The following is a 17,996-nucleotide window of genomic DNA, read 5'->3' as shown; positions in this document are numbered from 1 at the left end:
AAAAGAAAAGAATAAAAAATAAATAAAAATTCAAAAAAAATAAAAAATAATATTAAAATTTTAATTCAGGGTAAAATTGTCACATATGTACCGGTTTGGGGTTTTTTGTGATAAGTTCAGGGTAAAATTGTCACAGGTGTACCAGTTTGGGATTTTTGGTGGTCAAAAAAATAGTTAAGGGTAAAATTGTCACAGGTGTACTAGTTTGGGGTTTTTTATGGTAAAAAAAATAGTTTGGGGTAAATGTGTCGCAAATGTACCAGTTTAGGATTTTTCGTGGTATTAACCCTTAGTACAAAGTTTTTTATCTTCCATTAATTTACTAAATGACAAGCCCCCCGAACTCTTATTTAATTCCACTCCAGTCCCTGCTCCCGGTGCTCCGGCATGCCTTTGGTGCGTCGGTCGCTTCGCACTCGATCGCCGGCGACGAGCCATTGACGGTGACCGGCCAAGAATCTCCCCTTTGAGCTCGAGCCGCCATCTCTGGTTGGTGTTCGCTGATCGGCGTCATACCACATTGTCCGTTCTCAAGGTTTTTCGTTTTTCGTTTTTGGATTTTGTCGTGTCTTGGGTGGAGTCGAAGCGATGCGTGACTGGGACAGGAGGCGAATTAAGGCAACCCGGTTGTGCTCTTCCTTCCTCGTTACCGTCCGAATCGTCCTTTCCGGTATGGAATTGAGGTTCCGATGGGCATTTGACTCGAAACCGGGGACCAATTCGTGTGGAGGAAGCTGAGATATGTTCGGCGAGGTCACCGTCCAAGATGGATGTTTTAATGTAGAGGATGAGAAGAAACTAGGCGAATTGGAATGTGTTAGCCACGTTTGGTGTTGGGTATCAAGCATTTTCCGATAGTGTTTGATGAGCGGGCTTTGACTTTGATCATCCTGACAGTGAGGGTTATGGTCCCTGCTTTCAATGGTTGAACGGGGATCCCCGAATTGATGTGTCGAGCATTGTTCACTGGCATCTTACATAGAAATAGGATTCAATGTGCAATGCGAATTCAGTTGGCAGCATCTCCAATCCGAGCGGCAAGGCTCCAATTCTATCCTGTGGCTACTTAGGCCTGTTCCGACATGTTACTGTCGAGATCTTATAAATCTAGGAATGACTCGATCCTTGTCTCTGACTCCTTCGCGTGCTTCTCATGATGCCTTGATTAACTGGCGCTGGTCTATGAGAGATGCAGCACTTAATTTTTCGGTGTGGTTATTTGTGAAGGTGTATAGACTCTCTTTTCAAACGTTCTCTAACGGATTTCCTTGTTGGGGGCACTTCTTGTGCTGCTTGTGGGTGTTAGCAACACCATAGGTTTTAGATGTCATGGTGATTGATGCTTGGGGGTTGTATAGTTGCATTTAAAGTTTACTCTGAACCTAATTGCTTATGATCTTACTAATCACCATGAATACCACTTTGTTGATCAGGATTTAGTGGAAACTGCAGTCTGCAGTCTCTCTTCAAGCAAATGAGTATATGTGCAATTGACATATGATATGCACAGGTCCTGGCTCTAGCAAATGAAAAAAGTTTTCTAATCAAACATCATCATACTACCAGAGAAATTTGTACTTTTAACTGATTCGTCTGCCTTCTTTTTTTTTGGACGTAATTCATCTGCCATCTAACAACTGACTATTTGCTGTTTTACTTGTTTGCTTTGACTTTTTTTTTTGTTATTTCTTTAAATTTGCCGTTTTTAGGAGGCAGTTCATGTTGATGAGTATAGTGGTTTATAGTTACCAGGAATTAGATTGCCTTATTCTTCATTGGGATGGCCCAGTTGGGAACTTTTTTTCCCTGGTCAAGCTTCCAGATGAAAAGGCTCCAGCATATTGACCTGCATGTGTTGTAGGCATTTTCATATCTAGTTGTCTCTGTCTGCAACTTTAATCAAGATCAAGTATAGATAGTGATTATAACACAGAGTTGCATAAAGCATCAAATTGATTTTACTTAGTGGCATATCTGTCACATCAACTAATATTGATCATGTTGCTCATCTCGTTTTCTTGGAAATATGCGTTTTTTGAGTTTGAATTGACCAACTCAATTTCATTGTTGGCTTTCGCAATTTTCCTTTTGAAAAAAAGGGAAACTGAGTCTCATTCTTGTGAGTACAAGGTTTCATAAACAATATCTTTCGGCTAAAATATAATTGGAGACATTCACATGTCTTTTCTTTGGTTGAGTTCTGTATCCAGAAGGCTCAGTTGTCCTCTTTTGAATATGTTCTGAAATACTCGGATAATGTCATTTTGTACAATGTATTATGCTGTATGCACAATTTCGTCTGCCAGTTCTCTAAAAATAAACCAGTTCTGTAAAGTACCTCTGATACATGCAAGAAGTAAATTATAAGAGGCATATTGAACGAAGCTGGAATCCATAAGGACCATAACTTACTTTTCCATCTGACGTAGAAAAAAGTTAGAGAGTGGCTAGGTCGTTTGGATGAATAAGTAAATTGCACTCTTACTGTAGCTGCATTTGATTCTGATATCTTCAGCCTTTATTATGCATCTTCAAATATTTTTTCTCTGAGGAACAAATTTGTTATTACTAAAAGCAATCATTAGAAAATGTAGATATCTTAATCTGTGAATGTTAAGGTCACTGTTTCTAACTTTAAGAACAGAGGATTTATGAGGAGTTTCGCATCAGAATGGGTAAAATATGTGGCTTATTAGGTTAAGTTTTTCCCACCCGTAGAATGCACCCAGTGTTATGAGATATCTTTCTATAACATAGGTGTCTTCATCGATTGTTTCATTTCACAGATTAGAACTCAAGTAATCAAGTCCAAACTTACTTGTTTACCCATGCCATAGGAGTTTGGCGTTGTGTATGACACCGTTTGCTACTGAGAGAATTTTGCAGGGAACTACTCTCTGATGATGGATGGGAAGTTCTGAATTATTTTTTGGAAGGGTGTACTAGTGCACAAGGTCGCCCGCACTGTGGGGTCTAGGGAGGGGTTGATATACCTAGCCTTACTCCTGGTTTCCCAGAGATGGGAAGTTGTGAAGGTAAACTCAAAAAAAATAAAGTTGAAAATAGCATTTGTTTTGTGCAACATTTATTAAATATCTGTTCTCCAAGAACACGCAACATATCAGTCTTTTACTCATATCCAATGTCGATACTTACAGTATACACTTCATCTGATGCGTTTTTTGTTGCTGATATCAATCGTTGCATGATCTTCCAGCACTTTTGACTATGTTAAAATGTTTCAGTATAGAAATTATTGGATTATCCAACCCATGTGTTTGTCTTCAGAATATTTTTGTGTCCACCGTTATTGCTTTCCCAAGTGAAGTTTCAACTCTCTGAATATCTCCGTGAGAAGCAGTTGGAAGCAGAAGCTATCAAGAGCCAACATCAGAGAAGCAATGCAGTATACTTCTCTCCATATGAGAAGAAAGTTGCGATCCGTGTGACTCTTGCGGCCTCATGGTTAATACTGTAAGCGAGATTAAAGGTAAACGCTTACATTCCCCAGGCATGTGCTGTGAACAATGGCATAAACTATAGCCTAATTACTGGTCTAAGAGAATTGCTGAGCTTTTACACTGGGTACATAGAATCCTGCATATTTTCTGATATTCAGCATCATCCGTTTTGTCTGAAAACGTCATGTAAAATCCTGCATACCCTGCTCCCTCTAGGATTATGTTGGGAAGGAAAAGTAAAACATATTAAAAGAAAAGCTCGTTTTTCTTTTCGTGTTACTATAATGCCACGCCTGTCAGCCCTTATGTTATTCTATTATTATGAGTGAGAAACAACTTTTGCTAAAACTGTTGCTGAAATATGTAATCACAGACCAATATGTACATCTGGTTTACAAGCAAAACCCGGACCACCTTCTGAATGTACTAATGTCACTGCCTCCAGACACAGCCATTCCGATTCCCGTCCTTCCTCCTATCCCAAAGCCTCCATAATACAATCTCCACTCGTTGATGCTGTTCTCCATCTGGACCAGACATGGCGAGCCCACCCCTTTATTGTCCCATCCTTCGTCCTCAGAAGGCTGAAGCACTGGGCCTTCGTGAATCCTTTTCCAGTTCTTCAATCCGTCTTCGGAGACTGCCATTCCAATACTCCACTTCCCATCTGCTGCGACACCCTCGTACGCCATCAAGTAGTTTCCCGCTTTCCTGTTTCTTACTACGCAAGCATTCTTGACTCCGCACTCATCGAAGGAACCGCTTGATCCCCCTCCCAGGATTTTTCCATACTTGACCCATCTGATTCCATCTCTGGACCTTGCCAGTCCAATGGCAAACTGGCAATTATCTTTGTCGAAGGAGTAATAATACATCCTGAGATCATCGTTTTCGTGCACTATAACATGTGGTGCCGCGATAAACAAAGAATCCCATTCCTTCTCAGATCCCACATCAAGCAAAGCTCCGCTGTGGTGATCTCCTTCAATTCTGGCCCAGTGCCTGCCATCTTGACTGCAGGCTAAGCCAGGAAGCGATTTACAAATTTTGCCCACTGCACTCTTTTCGTTGTCATTCCGATCGCAGCTAAATCTTTCTGGGTTTCCTAGGGAAATGGTAGGCACTCCAGACGAATCAACTTCGTCAGAACTATATCCTGTATAGTAAAGCCAGTAAACGGCACTGTACATCGGACTGGACATTATCACCATCTCAGATGGCCTGATGCTTTCAGTGTCAAAAGCCCACCAACTGTCGCGACAGTTCATCACCATTCCTGCATCTGCACAAGATCTAACTGTGTCACCTCCCCGTGCCCAATGGATCCCGTTGCTCGAAACGGCAAGCCCGATGGACTCGGAGCCGTTGCTGCCACCATGTCTCCCATGATACCACATGTACCATCTCTCCTCATTGTCACCGATATACCTTTTCACCACCGGCGAACCGACTTCCAGGCAATCCCAGGAATTGCTAGGACCCAAGTCAAAGACCAGACCTTGAGAAGAAGTTGATGTACCCGGCGGATTAGGCAGTGGAGTGTCCAGGTTTGGCACCGTCGACTTCTGATCGAGCTCGGTGGTGGGATTCTTGTTGGTTGCATTGTTTTTGTCAATGCGTGGTTTCATGGAACAGCTGACGGGAGGGACTGGACCGGTTTTGGAGCTGGAACATGGATACAATCTCTTGAGGCCGTGAAATCTATTAGGGAAAGATCTGCTGCAAGTATAAAGGGGAAGCATTTCCTTCCTGGAGGAAGAGAAAGCCGGTTGAATAAAGTTTGTGGGGTTAGCCATTCTACCGGCGGACGAACACAAGAGGACGTTAAAGGTTTTGATCCTCGAGCCCGCCGCCGACGCCGATGCTGCTGCTGCGTCCATGGCTAGGACTCAGTCGAGGAAAAGCAGCTGAGGGGATCAAATATCACTGGCTGGAACCAATGTCAATAAAATTATTGCATATTTATAGTGGGTGGGGGGCTTCATATCCAGGGAATTTTTCTCCTTTCCCTCCTGAGCTAGTTTGGCTTGTCCACCTCTTGCTTTTTTGTCAGTATTTATAAATGAAAATGGCTTTGGGTTGCAGGTGGGTGTGTCTGTAGCTTCCTCTTAATTCACTTGCAGCCCCACAGGCACAGGTGAAGTGACCCCTTTAACCCTCCTTAACCTGTAAGTCCACCCCCGCCAATAACGGAAGACTCTAATACTTTTCTAGGAACCTATTGAATCCAAATTTCAGCATTGGTTATGCCTTAAAAGAGTGTTTAGTCTCCTCTCTCTCTCTCTCTCTCTCTCTCTCTGGATCTTGCACTTGTTTCATTAAATAATTAGGCTCACTAGTCAATAGATTATGTGCACTATGAAAAGCATTAGATGAAGAGAGGAGTTTGATTAGTATCACTCGTCCTGCTCTTCTTCTTTTTTCTTTTGTTGTGGGTATGGCCATTCACATCTACTATTCTTCTTGATGACTTGGGCGGCCCGTGAGAATGGATATTGGGTCGCTTCTACCTGTCAACCGCCAGTGGCAGAGCTTTGGTCTACTGCTTCAAAATTCCATCTTTTATGCGTGTTAAGTCCCCATCTGCAATCGATCGTTGACCTCTCTCTCTCTCTCTCTCTCTCTCTCTCTCTCTCTCTCTGTGTAATCAAATTTCATATGAAGAGTTTTATCTTCGGTTCACCTCTGGATGATGATACCCCATGATTGAGGGAATTATATTTTTGTGGGGTGGAGGAAATTTTCTTCAACCATAACTCTAATTATCGGTTTTAAAGTTACGGAAATCACCTACATACGTTGTTAATCAAATATAGATGTGGGTGATGTCCACGTTTGTATCTTACCAGTCAAAAAACCGATGAGAGAAAATTTCCTCTAATAAGGGATGGAGAAAAAAAACGAGCTTGATAGATATGTAATGGTGCTTGTGTATCCATTAAATGTGGATAAAAAGAACCTTCAATGCGGAGTTGCTTCTTGGCTTGTGTATGCAGATTATAAGAAAAAAAAGATCGCCCGAAAAAGCTGTTGGAGCGATGAGATACGAGCTCCCGAAGTTTCGCCTGTTCAAACTTCTTGCAATAGGACAAATATCAGGAGACATACTCTAATAGCTTGATTCCTCATATTTTCTATAGATTTCACTTTTTCCACGGGATTCCGCTCAGAGCATGGAAACTACGAACTTGTGATTTCGACTCGAGCGGAATTTCTACAAATTGGAATGCGCGGTTTCCTACATTCGATTTATTAATCAGGAACACCATGAGCTGAGTTAATTAGTATTTGCTCAGCAGGGTTGCAATGGTGGCAAGTGGGCATTTCCAGATTTCACAGTAGCGATTTTTGCGCAACATGTGATTGATTTGTGCATTAAACCCTTGCAGAAGCAAGTACTTTTCACCACTTGTCTTGTACCCAACTTATGTCTTGAATGATTCGACCAAAGAAAAGAAAAAAGAAAGAAAAACCCAAGTCTTGAATGAGAAAAACGTATGAATATATTAACTTTTTTCGGGTCGCTAGGGTAATATTTGAGACAATATAAGCTCTCAACCTTCTTGAAGGGCAAAAAATTGTAAGATGCATATGCTACCTACGCTTAATCAAGCTGAACTTTGTACGATCTCAAGAAGCCAAAAAATACTTTCCACTGACGTGGGATATGAGTCAAAAAGAGCTGGTAATGACGATAAAGTTTTAGCAGCACCCTCGTTGAGCTCGATTCCATTTTAGTATCGATTTCACTCGTCGCAATAGGAAGGTCGCATTCGGGTGCTCGGGATAAAAGCCACGATAAAACGACACTTTCTAACCCCGTCCCGCATCCGACCGTCGGATTGGACGTTCGATGCATCTTCACCACGTGATGGCATCCTTGGTGCTTCCCCGTCGTTTGCGCACCAAACCCCAAAATACTTTGAGCGAATGGGGTCATATTAACACCATCAAGGGGAGCTAGATCGTACGTTCTTCCTACTTCCTTTTTTAGGCCTAATTCCAAAAAAAAGTACCAATTTTAGGTCAAGGAATAATTCTGACCCGAACTTTTTTTTGTCCCATAAAAAAGCACCAATTTTAGGTTGAGGGACAATTCTGACTCGAACTTTTTTTTGTCCCGTAAAAAAGCAGCAACTTTAGGTTGAGTGACAATTCTGGCCTCAATTTTTTTTGTCTCATTAAAAATCACCAACTTTCATCATGATCCCAAATCTGGCCCCCTGTTGACTTTCACCATTGTTTGAGAAAGAAGGTTATGCTGGTGAGCTTGGTGAATCTCGTCCATGGCGTCTGTCGACAGGCGGTGGTCAGCTTTAGATTACGTTTGGCCAGAGAGATTCAATCTGGAGATATTTTTGACTTGTTAGTGAAATGAAGAAAACGAACAGTTTTACCGTTATTCTTCAAATTGTGGCTTAAAGAATAAGACAATGAATATTGATTTAAATTCAGTCAGCAAGCCATGTTGATTTATTTCTAATGTGGAATAGTCAAGTTAGATAATCAATGGTTCTAAGTCAATGAGGGCCAGATTTGGGATTTAAGTTAAAGTTAGTGCTTTTTTACGAGACAAAAAAAAGTTGGGGCCAGAATTGTCTCTCGACCTAAAGTTGGTGCTTTTTTACAGGACAAAAAAAAGTTCTGGCCAAAATTATCCCTTGACCTAAAGTTGGTGCTTTTTTACGGGACAAAAAAAATTTCCGGCCAGAATTATCCCTAGACCTAAAATTGATGCTTTTTTTTTGGAATTAACCCTCCATTTTTAGCTTTTCATTTTAGACCAAAGCGTCTCAATCCATGGCGGTATAACGAACAACATGCGCTTTGCAACCTTGACGGTAGGTTGAGGCTCCTCCGAATCATCATGGGCACCTAACCTTCAGGCACTTGAAAGGGAAGCAAGGCCCTTTGTGGTCCTGTGTAGCACTCGGGTGGCAAAAATATCGAACGGCGATTCCGCTGTCGTCTCCAATAATTGTGCCCCCGAGCAGTACCTTGCCCTCGATCCCTTCGCACACAAATGTCTCGTGCTTCGATGCACCATATCCGTGCACGTGATTCAATTCTGATCTGTTCGTTCATTTTTTTTTTCCGTCTCGTTGGTCCAGTTTTGTGGATCGTAGGCGTACGAGATAATCTCGGCCTCCTCGGCGTTTCCACGGTTTCCGACTAGAAAATTGTCCTTTCCATGAAGCCACTTGTGTTCACAATACGCTTTTTTTTTTTTTTTTTTTCATTCTACATGGCTCAGATCTGTGTAGAACGTGCCTGTTAGTTCACGTTTCCTTCCTTTCTTCCTTTCTTTTTAATCTTATGGGGCACGATGTTAAAATAAGAATTCGGGTAGGCCGATTCTCGGGCGATGTGGTGAACAGAACGAACGAGGAAAACGGGGGCGTGAATCGCAAGAACTCGTTCTTTTGGGGGTACCCGGTTCTGTAGATTTACGGATTCTCGATGCGTAGTAAGCTTGATCAAGTAGAGTCCATTATCGAAGGAGGTTTTTCGGATGGAAGATGGTTAAAGATTGCTCGGAACGCTTGTTAAGACTCGAATACTAATTGTACTTCAGAAATGGATTTTTCTTAGAAAGAGGTTATCCCACTTTCTCCGGGCATTGATAGCGATTTGATCAAATTGCTATTCTAGTTTGAGAAGCTTTTAACCTCGGAAAGTATGAAGCCAAGGAAGTAATCAGATACGTATCGATTTTTTTTCTGAAGGATCGAGAATAGATAATTGTCTCGTCAATAGTCAAAGTTTTCCTTACCTACGCTAGCTATCTATATTGCATCCCCAATTCTCCGCCCTACCTTTGATAAAAATAAATAAATTCAGAAAACTTATTATTATCGCAAAGTGATCTTGCTAAGGCTTCCCAAAAGTGAAATTAAAATGACCATCATTACTCTTTCGACCGCTGCTTAGCTATTCTGCGATTCTGCTTTTCTCGGTGCCTCTGTCTTATGAGATGATCGAGATACCGTATGAATCGCTCGGTTGGTGCGACGAATCTACTTTCGTTAGAGTTATTATCTTCTTCCGGAAAAAAAAGAGGTTTCTCCAATAAGGACAATGTGTCATCAACCTTAGTACGACATTAGCAAAATCTACAGGCCATGTTAGATCGAGTCGTCAAGGGCTCGAGAGTTGAAAGTTAGACAAGCTTTTATCTTGGTGCCGATGAGGTCCCCAGTCACACGATTTTCCATAAGGAGATAGGTAAAAATGATTCTGGAATTTGATTTCCTTCCCATTTATTATCCTTGTGGCCAAGGATTGTGGGCACGTCCAATGGGTGAATTGGAAAATTTCCATGTCAGCCACAAAAGCAGACTGCATCGCTCTGCTTTATCTCGGCTTAATTTATGTCCTAGAAATGAAACCCGTGAGGTGCACGACAACGTGCGCGCTCGGTGAATGTTATGATATTTTTGCTTTTGAATGAAGGTTGCGATTGAATCTATATATATAAAGGAAAAATACATCTATATTAAAATTAGCCGGATGAATTATTAACTCTTGTTGGAGTTGTGTTGGAAAAAGTACGGTACCAATATATCACGGCATTATATGATTTGATTGAGAAATGGTAAATGTCCTGTTTTTTTTCTTTAATTTTGTTTGTTAAGTGATTGAAAAATTCAATATTGGAGATCTAAACACAATTCAACCACTGTGCATGATTCCCCACTTGCTCAAACAATCAATTCAATTCTGGCACATGACCTAGGAATTCAATTATGTAAAAGATGAAGTCCGGAGTTGAAAAAGAATATATTACTAGAAATTCTTCAAAAGGACACAAAAGGTTTTTTTTTTCTTGTTTTTTCTCTGTTGAAATAGCAGAATTGTTCCCGGCATGCATGTTTACAGCTTAAGGACACTCGTTAGCAAAATTCAATTTTGGATCCCAATTGATCAAGGGAAAAGAAAAGCAGTTCAATCAGTAAGGCGCGCACCTTCTCTCGCGACAAGGCCGAGAAACTCGAACACGGCGAGCGAAGATAAATCGCGTTGGGTTAGTAAGGTACTCCACGTTCATGGAATCAAGATCTTCATTGCATTGAGTTTGATGAGCAATCTTGCATGAAATAAGTGAGGGAATTAAACCATGCAGCTTTCTAAACCTAACCCACGAGGGAGAGAGAGAGAGGGGCCTTGAGGAAGCTGCTTGGTGACTGCGCTTCAAACCAGCCTGGATCTGAATAGAAAAACGACAGATACGAATCTGAAAAACGCTAGTTTATCACATCAGGGCGCGATGAAACAATGTTAAAACAAGTGCGCAAGTGGTGGGGACAGATAGAACCGTGCCCTACTTCATTATCAAATTCTTTTTCCCTTTCTTGGTTAGGGAAAAAAACAGCGAAAGGCGGGACGAATCGCCATCACTTGTCTGTTTATTTTCAAGTTGTGTTTCGTATGCATCACCTGTTCGCTGTCTCGCCAGCTTGTTTGGAACATCGGATGGTTCGCCACAGAGAGAGAGAGAGAGAGAGAGAGAGAGAGAGAGAGTGGCGGGGTTTGTGAACAGGAACGTGAACACCTAAAGGCCCTTCTCTCTCTCTCTCTCTCACTTCTCCCTTCGTCTATCTCTCAGTCAACATCAGTCCTTCAAAAGAAGAGCTTCATGGGGGATGATGATCTTGAGGAATCGAAAGTCAACGACCGTATGGCAAGCGAGCTGAAGTTTAGTTATGTACCCGAGAGAGAGAGAGAGAGAGGGGTGATCTTGACTTGCTTCACAACGTTTGAATGGATCCAATCCAACAACCTCTCCCTGTCGTGGTCCTTGAATGAAAATAAGGGAAAAAAAAAAGAGCAGTCGCCGATGACTCGTTGGCCGTTGCCTATGTTAATGGCTTTGGTCCTTGCCCAAGAAAGTATGCCTTTGAGGTTGCCCTATACCACTGACAAATCGGTTTGTACATTTACATGGTACACGGACGCTTCTAACGTGATGTCCACTCATCGGTCGAGTGTTGCGAGTTCTTGTTCTTAAAACATGTGCATTCGAGGATTCAGTACGCTCGGTGCTCCACTGTTTGTGCGGTCTTTTGACTGATATGATGATATAACGTCAATTTAACACGTGATGTGAGTGTCGCATGATGCTACATTATCTTTCACAGTGAAAATAAAGTGATTAATGCTTCCATTTCTGATTTTGCGATCATCATGAGCGATATTCATATTATTTCTCAAAACGAGATCACGCATGCTCTACACGCATTCTCGTTCCGCCTTTCTTCAAACTTCTTCAAAGAAAATCAGCTACCTAACACATGTTCGAGAGACGAGATAGAGAGGGACAAAAGAATCACGATGTGCAGCCAGTCTAGGGCAATATAAGATTATCCCTATTTGAAAGCAATCGATCGGAAAGAGATTATTATTGCACGATAATAAGATATGTGAACGTAGACATATAGGTTTGATGAAATAATCCTTTGACACAGACAGAATAAGGAAGAATAATCACGAGTCCTGACATTACTGCTCGTACTTATCCATTCATCCCATTTTGATTAGATCCTGAACTGAAAATATTTCAGTCCCCTTGATTCCCATACACTGAGAATAAATATTTATATATGCATCGCCCATTTGATACAACTGCATATAAACTGTGATTGTGTTTGTTGTAGTTGTGCCGTGACGTGCTATCAATTATATGTTTAGTAATCTATGTTCGGACCACGATATCTGTGGAACACTCCACGTGTCGGCGATTCATCTGCATCATCGTCGTCGTCGAGAAGATGGATAGCTCGGGAAGTGGCTAGGGTTCTGAAGCTACAATAGCGGGCGCCAAACAAATATCAACTTGCGCAGAAGCCATGCACACTGTCACACACCCCATGCAAATGCTCGTTTGAGCAGTTTGATCCTTCTTTTATGGGATCTCGTCTCAACTTGCTTTTCTCCATTCCAGTTCGCCCAACTCACGCAACAGGAAGAGATACCCTTTTCTGTTGAATCTTTCCTCAACTGATACCATTATTGAAATCCCCCACTTTTGCATGTGAGGAAACCCTCTTTCTTCCTCAGCTAACTTCGTACGATCTCTCTTTGACCGAGAATCGACGTTTATGGGCTGCCATCTGCAATTCAATGCTGCAACATTGTTTCGGCCTGCTCTTGGCCAGCAGAACCTTCCATTTCCAATAGAAACGAGCTTTCGGCTCCATTTATTTCGTGAAAAATAGATAATTTGCAAAGTTTTCTAAAAACAATAGCTCGTATCGTATACGAGATGAAAAATATTTTTGTCGTCCATGAAAATATCGAGACATAAATTATTTTTGATAATGAAAACATTTCTCGTTAACTAATTATCTTCATCAATACAAGTGATCGCTTTTATGAAAATGTTTTTCAAATCATCCATTTTTCATGAAATCAACGAAATATTTAATCCGTTGAGTTTTGTTAAAATGAAACCCAATGCCAAAAAGCTCACAGGCTGGACACTGGAATTGTGTGCTTGGGAATTGCAGATTCAGGAGCAACCATGCCTAACGAATCTTTGCAGCTGTGTTTAATTTAAATCAATCGTGCATCGATTATTGAAGAAAAAAATGCATCGTCGGTGCACATTTTTCGTAACGACATTATTTGAGGAAGCAATAATCAACTTCTTCAAAATTGTATAACATTTGTCGATCACACTTCAAAAATGACCATTATTATAGAAATAAATCGTTGCGTTGCGGGTTTCTCGGAACTAATGCACTCTTTAGTTTCTAATGTGAGAAAGGTTATTCCAGTTGTGTTTCATCAGAATTTCACTCACAACGAAATATCTTTCATCTAAAGTCATTCTTCAGCTTTTAATATGTGAGATTTCGTTGGACCATATCCAACTGTTCTAAAAGCTTAAGCTGTTATATGGACGCGTGGTTTAATATTTAATTACTCTAATATAATAGAAGAATACCGATTCTAAAATCACAGGCAATAAAGAAATTAAACAGGACAAACTGTGTCGAATTTAATCAATGACACGGTCTAGAAAATACAAGGAAAAATCACATGTATACGACTTCTCGAGGTAGGAGCACCTCTTGCCTTCACGATTCCTTAATGTATGTTGACTCGAGTCGAGCTCTGGCCAAGAAAAAAATCGAGAAAATTGATTTTTTTTTCAGATGCCGAAGGAAGGGCAAAGCATAAAAGCTATTAAGAGGAACTGTGTGATGCCCTAGAACGTCACACACGACACGTGTCTTTTCCAATTATTACTCATAATTATTATAAACATGCTGAAACACAATAAAAAGTCACAATATACCATACAAGAAATCACGTGAAATTGATAATATACATATATTCATCTTTATACAAACATTGGTATTACTATCTTAATACAGTGTTCAAGTAAAACATCATTACAAAAGTCTTGGGAAGGGCCAGGGTCACCTATCACTAATGTTGCTACTACGCCCAAAAGCATGTATGTACCAAAGTCAAGTTATTCGCTACGGGTCAACAACTTCGCTCATCGACATGTCACCATCGCCATCGAAACCCCTCAACGGTCCAACCAACTTGTCATCGATATTCAAGTATCGAGCGACAAATCGATGAGGAATCCACTCTAAAAACTTCACATCGACTCATATGGTGGAACTACACTTAGTGTATGCTACTGCTAATCCGACCATAAGCGCATCTTCATATTCACGATCAAAATGCATAAGAGCTCCAAAAAGTAGTGGCGGTATCCATCCTACATGTGTGAAACAGAAGGATTGAGTCAAAGCCTAGTAAATGAAATCTCTAAGTCTAATGTAGGAGATCATCGCACTACTCAACCTAGTATCAACAAGCAATGTCAAATCAAGACAAGTACATCATAACTAAAAGGCAATTAAATGAATAAATGCACTATTTTTCTTATCATAATTTGCCAATGATAATCGATGAACAATTACATAAGATGGTTCCCTCAATACAAGAGGATGGCATAACATATTCATTTTTAGCATATCATCTCATCCCAAACACTCCCGAGGCATCTTGACACATGGGACATCTAACTTCGAGTCATCTTCCTCACAAATATATGGGGAATAGAAACGAAGTATAATACTTTCCATATATATCTCATAACAATAGTGCACATAGCAACACTCAATTCTTGTGATCTTCTTTACATCAAAAATGAATTCAACACTTAATTATTATTTTTTTCATAGCCATTCTCAAAATCAACATTCGGTACACGACATCATCTTTTACAAATTATTACCGAAATACAACCGCCATGTCTTTTCCATGCATTAGTTACATAAGAAAAACGTGCATCGGTTCCTCTAAAACGACGAGACGGGCTATCTATCATTCCTCGGAGAATATAAGAGCTTGTGACCTATTGGGATTTTGGCAAATTCCCAGTTCCGAATTGGGTTATCAATGTCATCATCAAAGATTTTGACTGCAAATCCCTAATTTGAAGGCAAAACCGGGCCATGACTTTGGGGCCTCAGCCATGTCTTTGGGCCGGGATGGTACATGGGCTTCGACAGTCCCGCGTTCGGACCGAAACAAACGTGCGAGGCGATTCCGATACCGCGTTCTACTTCTGTGTCTCTGTCTCCTCTTGTTCTTCTTCCTCTTCGATCGATCGGTAAGGTTTTCGCTTTTTGCCCTCTCTAAGTTCTTCGTTGCCTCGCGTAATTCGACGACCGCGTCGTCGTTCCAGGATAGCGCGAAGCGACTTCTCTGGTCGATCCCGAAGCTGATTATAATTCGATGATGCTCTGATTATGTTGTTCGTTTTGGATTTTTGGTTGATCGGTCGAATTGATAGATGCCATCCGGTTGCTCTCATCGTTTGGAAGCTGTTGTTTTGCTGCTTGATTGATTGATTTTGATTGTGGTAATTTCCTCTGTGGATTTCCAGGTGAAAGACTAGCTTCAGGCTGCTCTATTGAGTTTTTCTTTTGTTCTGAGCTTAATGCTCGGTGGTTGAAGTTATTGGTCACAAAAGCACTAAAATTAGATACTAGATAGTTGTGTAGATTCAGAAAAAGAGACTAGAACGATGCTACTTGAGTGTTGTGCTGTGATTTTTGTTGGGGTGGGAGATTTTTCTTTTGTTTTCATCTTGGTGCTCTTTTGCCAGCAATAGTTTTATGCTTTTGTCATGATTATGTTAAGAATACCTGTGTAGGCATTAGATATTTGCTCATCTGTCCTATAGATTCAGGGGTTTACACTAATGGGGAAGGACTCGAAGCCGAAGGACTCGGGAGGGAAGGGAAAGGGGAAGCAAACAGGGGGTGGGAGCGATGAAGCCGCTTCCAAGGGGAAAGGAAAAGCCGGGAAGTCAGATGGGCTAGGCACTTGCACTTATGTCAAAGGTTAGTTCTTCTCTGTTTTCTTTCTTAAAGAGTCACGTTCTGCATGTCTTTCTCTCTTTGTATTGAGTATGTGGTAAGTAGCTGTCAAAGTATATGGTGCTTTTGCATTTGAGATGTGAATGCTTCTCTTTCAGACAACTTTGCATAAACATACGGGACCGAGGTTCGTTTTCTCTTCCCTTTTGGTACTCGTCCAGTCACAGCTCACAACTACTTTTGGGTGTAGCTAGCCTACGCTAATGTTAAAGCTATCATTAAATCCTCATAACTTTCAGGAATAAGCACATCAACCCTGCTTGAGTATGCACTTGTTTTCAGTATTGTGAAATCTAGTCTCAGTTGTTTGCAAAATATAGTGAGTCGAAGCTGACAGTGTTTCACTTTCACATCAGAGTAACTTCAAGCTCCTTAATTTGGTACTCCAATATTGTTCAGCTAGGCATATACTTTGTGAAAAGCAAGGCAAAATCAATGAAGCATACAAGAAACTGCAGGATGGCTGGCTAGGCAATGGTGACAAGGTTCCTCCAGCTGAATTCGCAAAGGTAATTATGCTTGTGCATGTCCCAACAAGACTTTAGGGCAACGGCTTTTACCTCATTTGATCCCTCGGGGATTTTTATATTTTCTTCCTTTTCTTTTGTTTGAGACTGAAGGAAATGTCTGTCTGGATCATGTATGCAACATTGCAACTAGCCCTCCTCTCTATATTTGGTCCCATTCCTATGAAACCTAGGCATGGTCATTTCTGCAGAACAGAGTGAGATACAAGATGCATTCCTTCCACATGAGTTCCTAAAAAATTAAATTTTCGTGGGAGTGATCATCCTTATACGAAATGATGACATCCAAGGAAATCTAAGCCGTAGTTCACTCCTGTTAAGTGCTTAATTGCTGTAACAAATACGTGCGTTAAGGTTTAAAGTATAGCAAACTGTGCTCGAACTCTTAGAGCATCTCGAGTGACTACTGTTTGGCTATTCTGTCTCTTCATGGTTTTGTGACGTATGTTTGTGCTGGTTTTAATTGACAGTTAGCTGCAGAGTACTCGGAGTGCCCATCTGGGAAGAAGGGTGGGGATTTAGGATGGTTTCCTCGAGGAAAGATGGCTGGCCCATTTCAAGAAGTTGCATTTAATACCCCTGTTGGAGCTACAAGTGCACCATTTAAATCGACGTATGTATCTGCATATTCTACCTCACTTCTCATAAGTTGTTTATTTTTTCCTTTCACTTCCAGAGTGCAATTACTTACTTTGAAACCATATGAGGGGGAGATTGACTGCCATTACTAATATATCCATCTGATAACACACTTTCATTGTGAAGTTTGCATGAATTTGAGGTAATTAATCGCTGAAGACAGCCTTTTTGAAATTCTATGTGGTGCTCCAGTATGGCAAACAGGAAAGGGGTGAACTGTATAAAGCAGAATAACAATAAGTAGAACATCTCTCTCTGAGTGGACAAATGAGATGAATATGATGATAAAATGAGAAAATGATTGTTGTCCTGTTTGTGAGATATATTGCCACTTTGCCATGCAATGATGGGTTTTGTGTATATAAATTCCATTGGAATACCGTTTCATTTATATTTGATGGTTATGTCATACTTTCACTGACAATATAAGAAAAATCTTGCTCTATGATATCTTGCTTTTGGAAGTTTTTATTAGGTGATGATCGAATATGACTTTCTTCTTACTTTGTACTTTTGGGAAATGTTCAGGCATGGCTACCACATTATCCTGTCTGAAGGGAGAAAGAATTGATGAATGCTGCTTCTCTGGGTACCTTTTTTTACCTATGTGTCGATCTAAACGATGGATGTTTTTATGTATGGCCTTTTATGTTGTGTTGGGTGCAAGGTGCCTGTTCAATGGGTGGTCGGTGAATGTACAACAAATCTCCGCTTAAAATGCCTCAGTGCTTTGTGATTACTTTTCATCGGAGTGGGCTTTGAGCTCATGTTCATCTTGATGGGTCAAGATCTGAATTCTAGTAACTGTCTGTGTCAAAAAGAAAAGGAACCTTTGGATATGAAATAATAGGGAGTGAACAAAATTTACCGACATGAACTGGTCTTCTGCCACCTGAATTAAACGCTAACGCGCATTCTCATCATGATCCAATTTTGAGTTTGGGGGATTCGCTTGGTAT

The 17,996-nt window shown here is 40.8% G+C and overlaps 2 protein-coding genes and 1 long non-coding RNA gene across 4 annotated transcripts; 2 read left to right on the top strand and 1 right to left on the bottom strand.

The window, feature by feature from the left end:
- The first annotated feature begins 1,833 nt into the window (after positions 1-1,833).
- LOC130137401 (uncharacterized) lies at positions 1,834-6,777 on the top strand. The gene is made up of 2 exons (XR_008815840.1): positions 1,834-3,490; positions 6,458-6,777. It is a non-coding gene; the product is annotated as an uncharacterized LOC130137401 (long non-coding RNA).
- Positions 3,799-5,498, bottom strand: LOC115670846 (uncharacterized). The gene has a single exon (XM_030592215.2). It carries the CDS (start codon positions 5,339-5,341, stop codon positions 3,854-3,856), a length of 1,488 nt encoding a protein of 495 aa, XP_030448075.1. The 5' UTR covers positions 5,342-5,498; the 3' UTR covers positions 3,799-3,853.
- An 8,297-nt stretch (positions 6,778-15,074) lies between the features above and the next one.
- On the top strand, positions 15,075-17,810 carry LOC115671430 (uncharacterized). 2 transcript variants are annotated; one of them, XM_030592995.2, is made up of 5 exons: positions 15,075-15,099; positions 15,676-15,835; positions 16,271-16,380; positions 16,869-17,011; positions 17,566-17,810. In XM_030592995.2, exons 2-5 carry the CDS (start codon positions 15,694-15,696, stop codon positions 17,606-17,608), a joined length of 438 nt encoding a protein of 145 aa, XP_030448855.1. In that variant the 5' UTR covers positions 15,075-15,099; positions 15,676-15,693; the 3' UTR covers positions 17,609-17,810. The 2 variants fall into 2 exon arrangements, with proteins under 2 accessions (XP_030448855.1, XP_056164590.1); XM_056308615.1 differs by having other exon boundaries at positions 15,077-15,197.
- The last annotated feature ends 186 nt before the right edge of the window (positions 17,811-17,996 follow it).

The sequence above is a fragment of the Syzygium oleosum genome, unplaced genomic scaffold (genome assembly GCF_021117445.2).
Source record: "Syzygium oleosum isolate NSW1041296 unplaced genomic scaffold, Sole_v2.1 Sole_v2.02, whole genome shotgun sequence".
Taxonomy (NCBI): Eukaryota; Viridiplantae; Streptophyta; class Magnoliopsida; order Myrtales; family Myrtaceae; genus Syzygium; species Syzygium oleosum.
Note: the sequence above shows the minus strand (reverse complement) of the source record. Positions and strands in the feature narration are given on the sequence as shown.

What these genes read in the sequence shown, in the direction of transcription:
- LOC115670846 (XM_030592215.2), bottom strand. Translation starts at nt 5,341, where the DNA reads ATGGACGCAGCAGCAGCATCGGCGTCGGCGGCGGGCTCGAGGATCAAA.
- LOC115671430 (XM_030592995.2), top strand. Translation starts at nt 15,694, where the DNA reads ATGGGGAAGGACTCGAAGCCGAAGGACTCGGGAGGGAAGGGAAAGGGG. An exon ending in CACTTGCACTTATGTCAAAG is followed by an intron (nt 15,836 to 16,270) that starts GTTAGTTCTTCT and finishes AATATTGTTCAG; the next exon opens with CTAGGCATATACTTTGTGAA. An exon ending in AGTGCACCATTTAAATCGAC is followed by an intron (nt 17,012 to 17,565) that starts GTATGTATCTGC and finishes GGAAATGTTCAG; the next exon opens with GCATGGCTACCACATTATCC.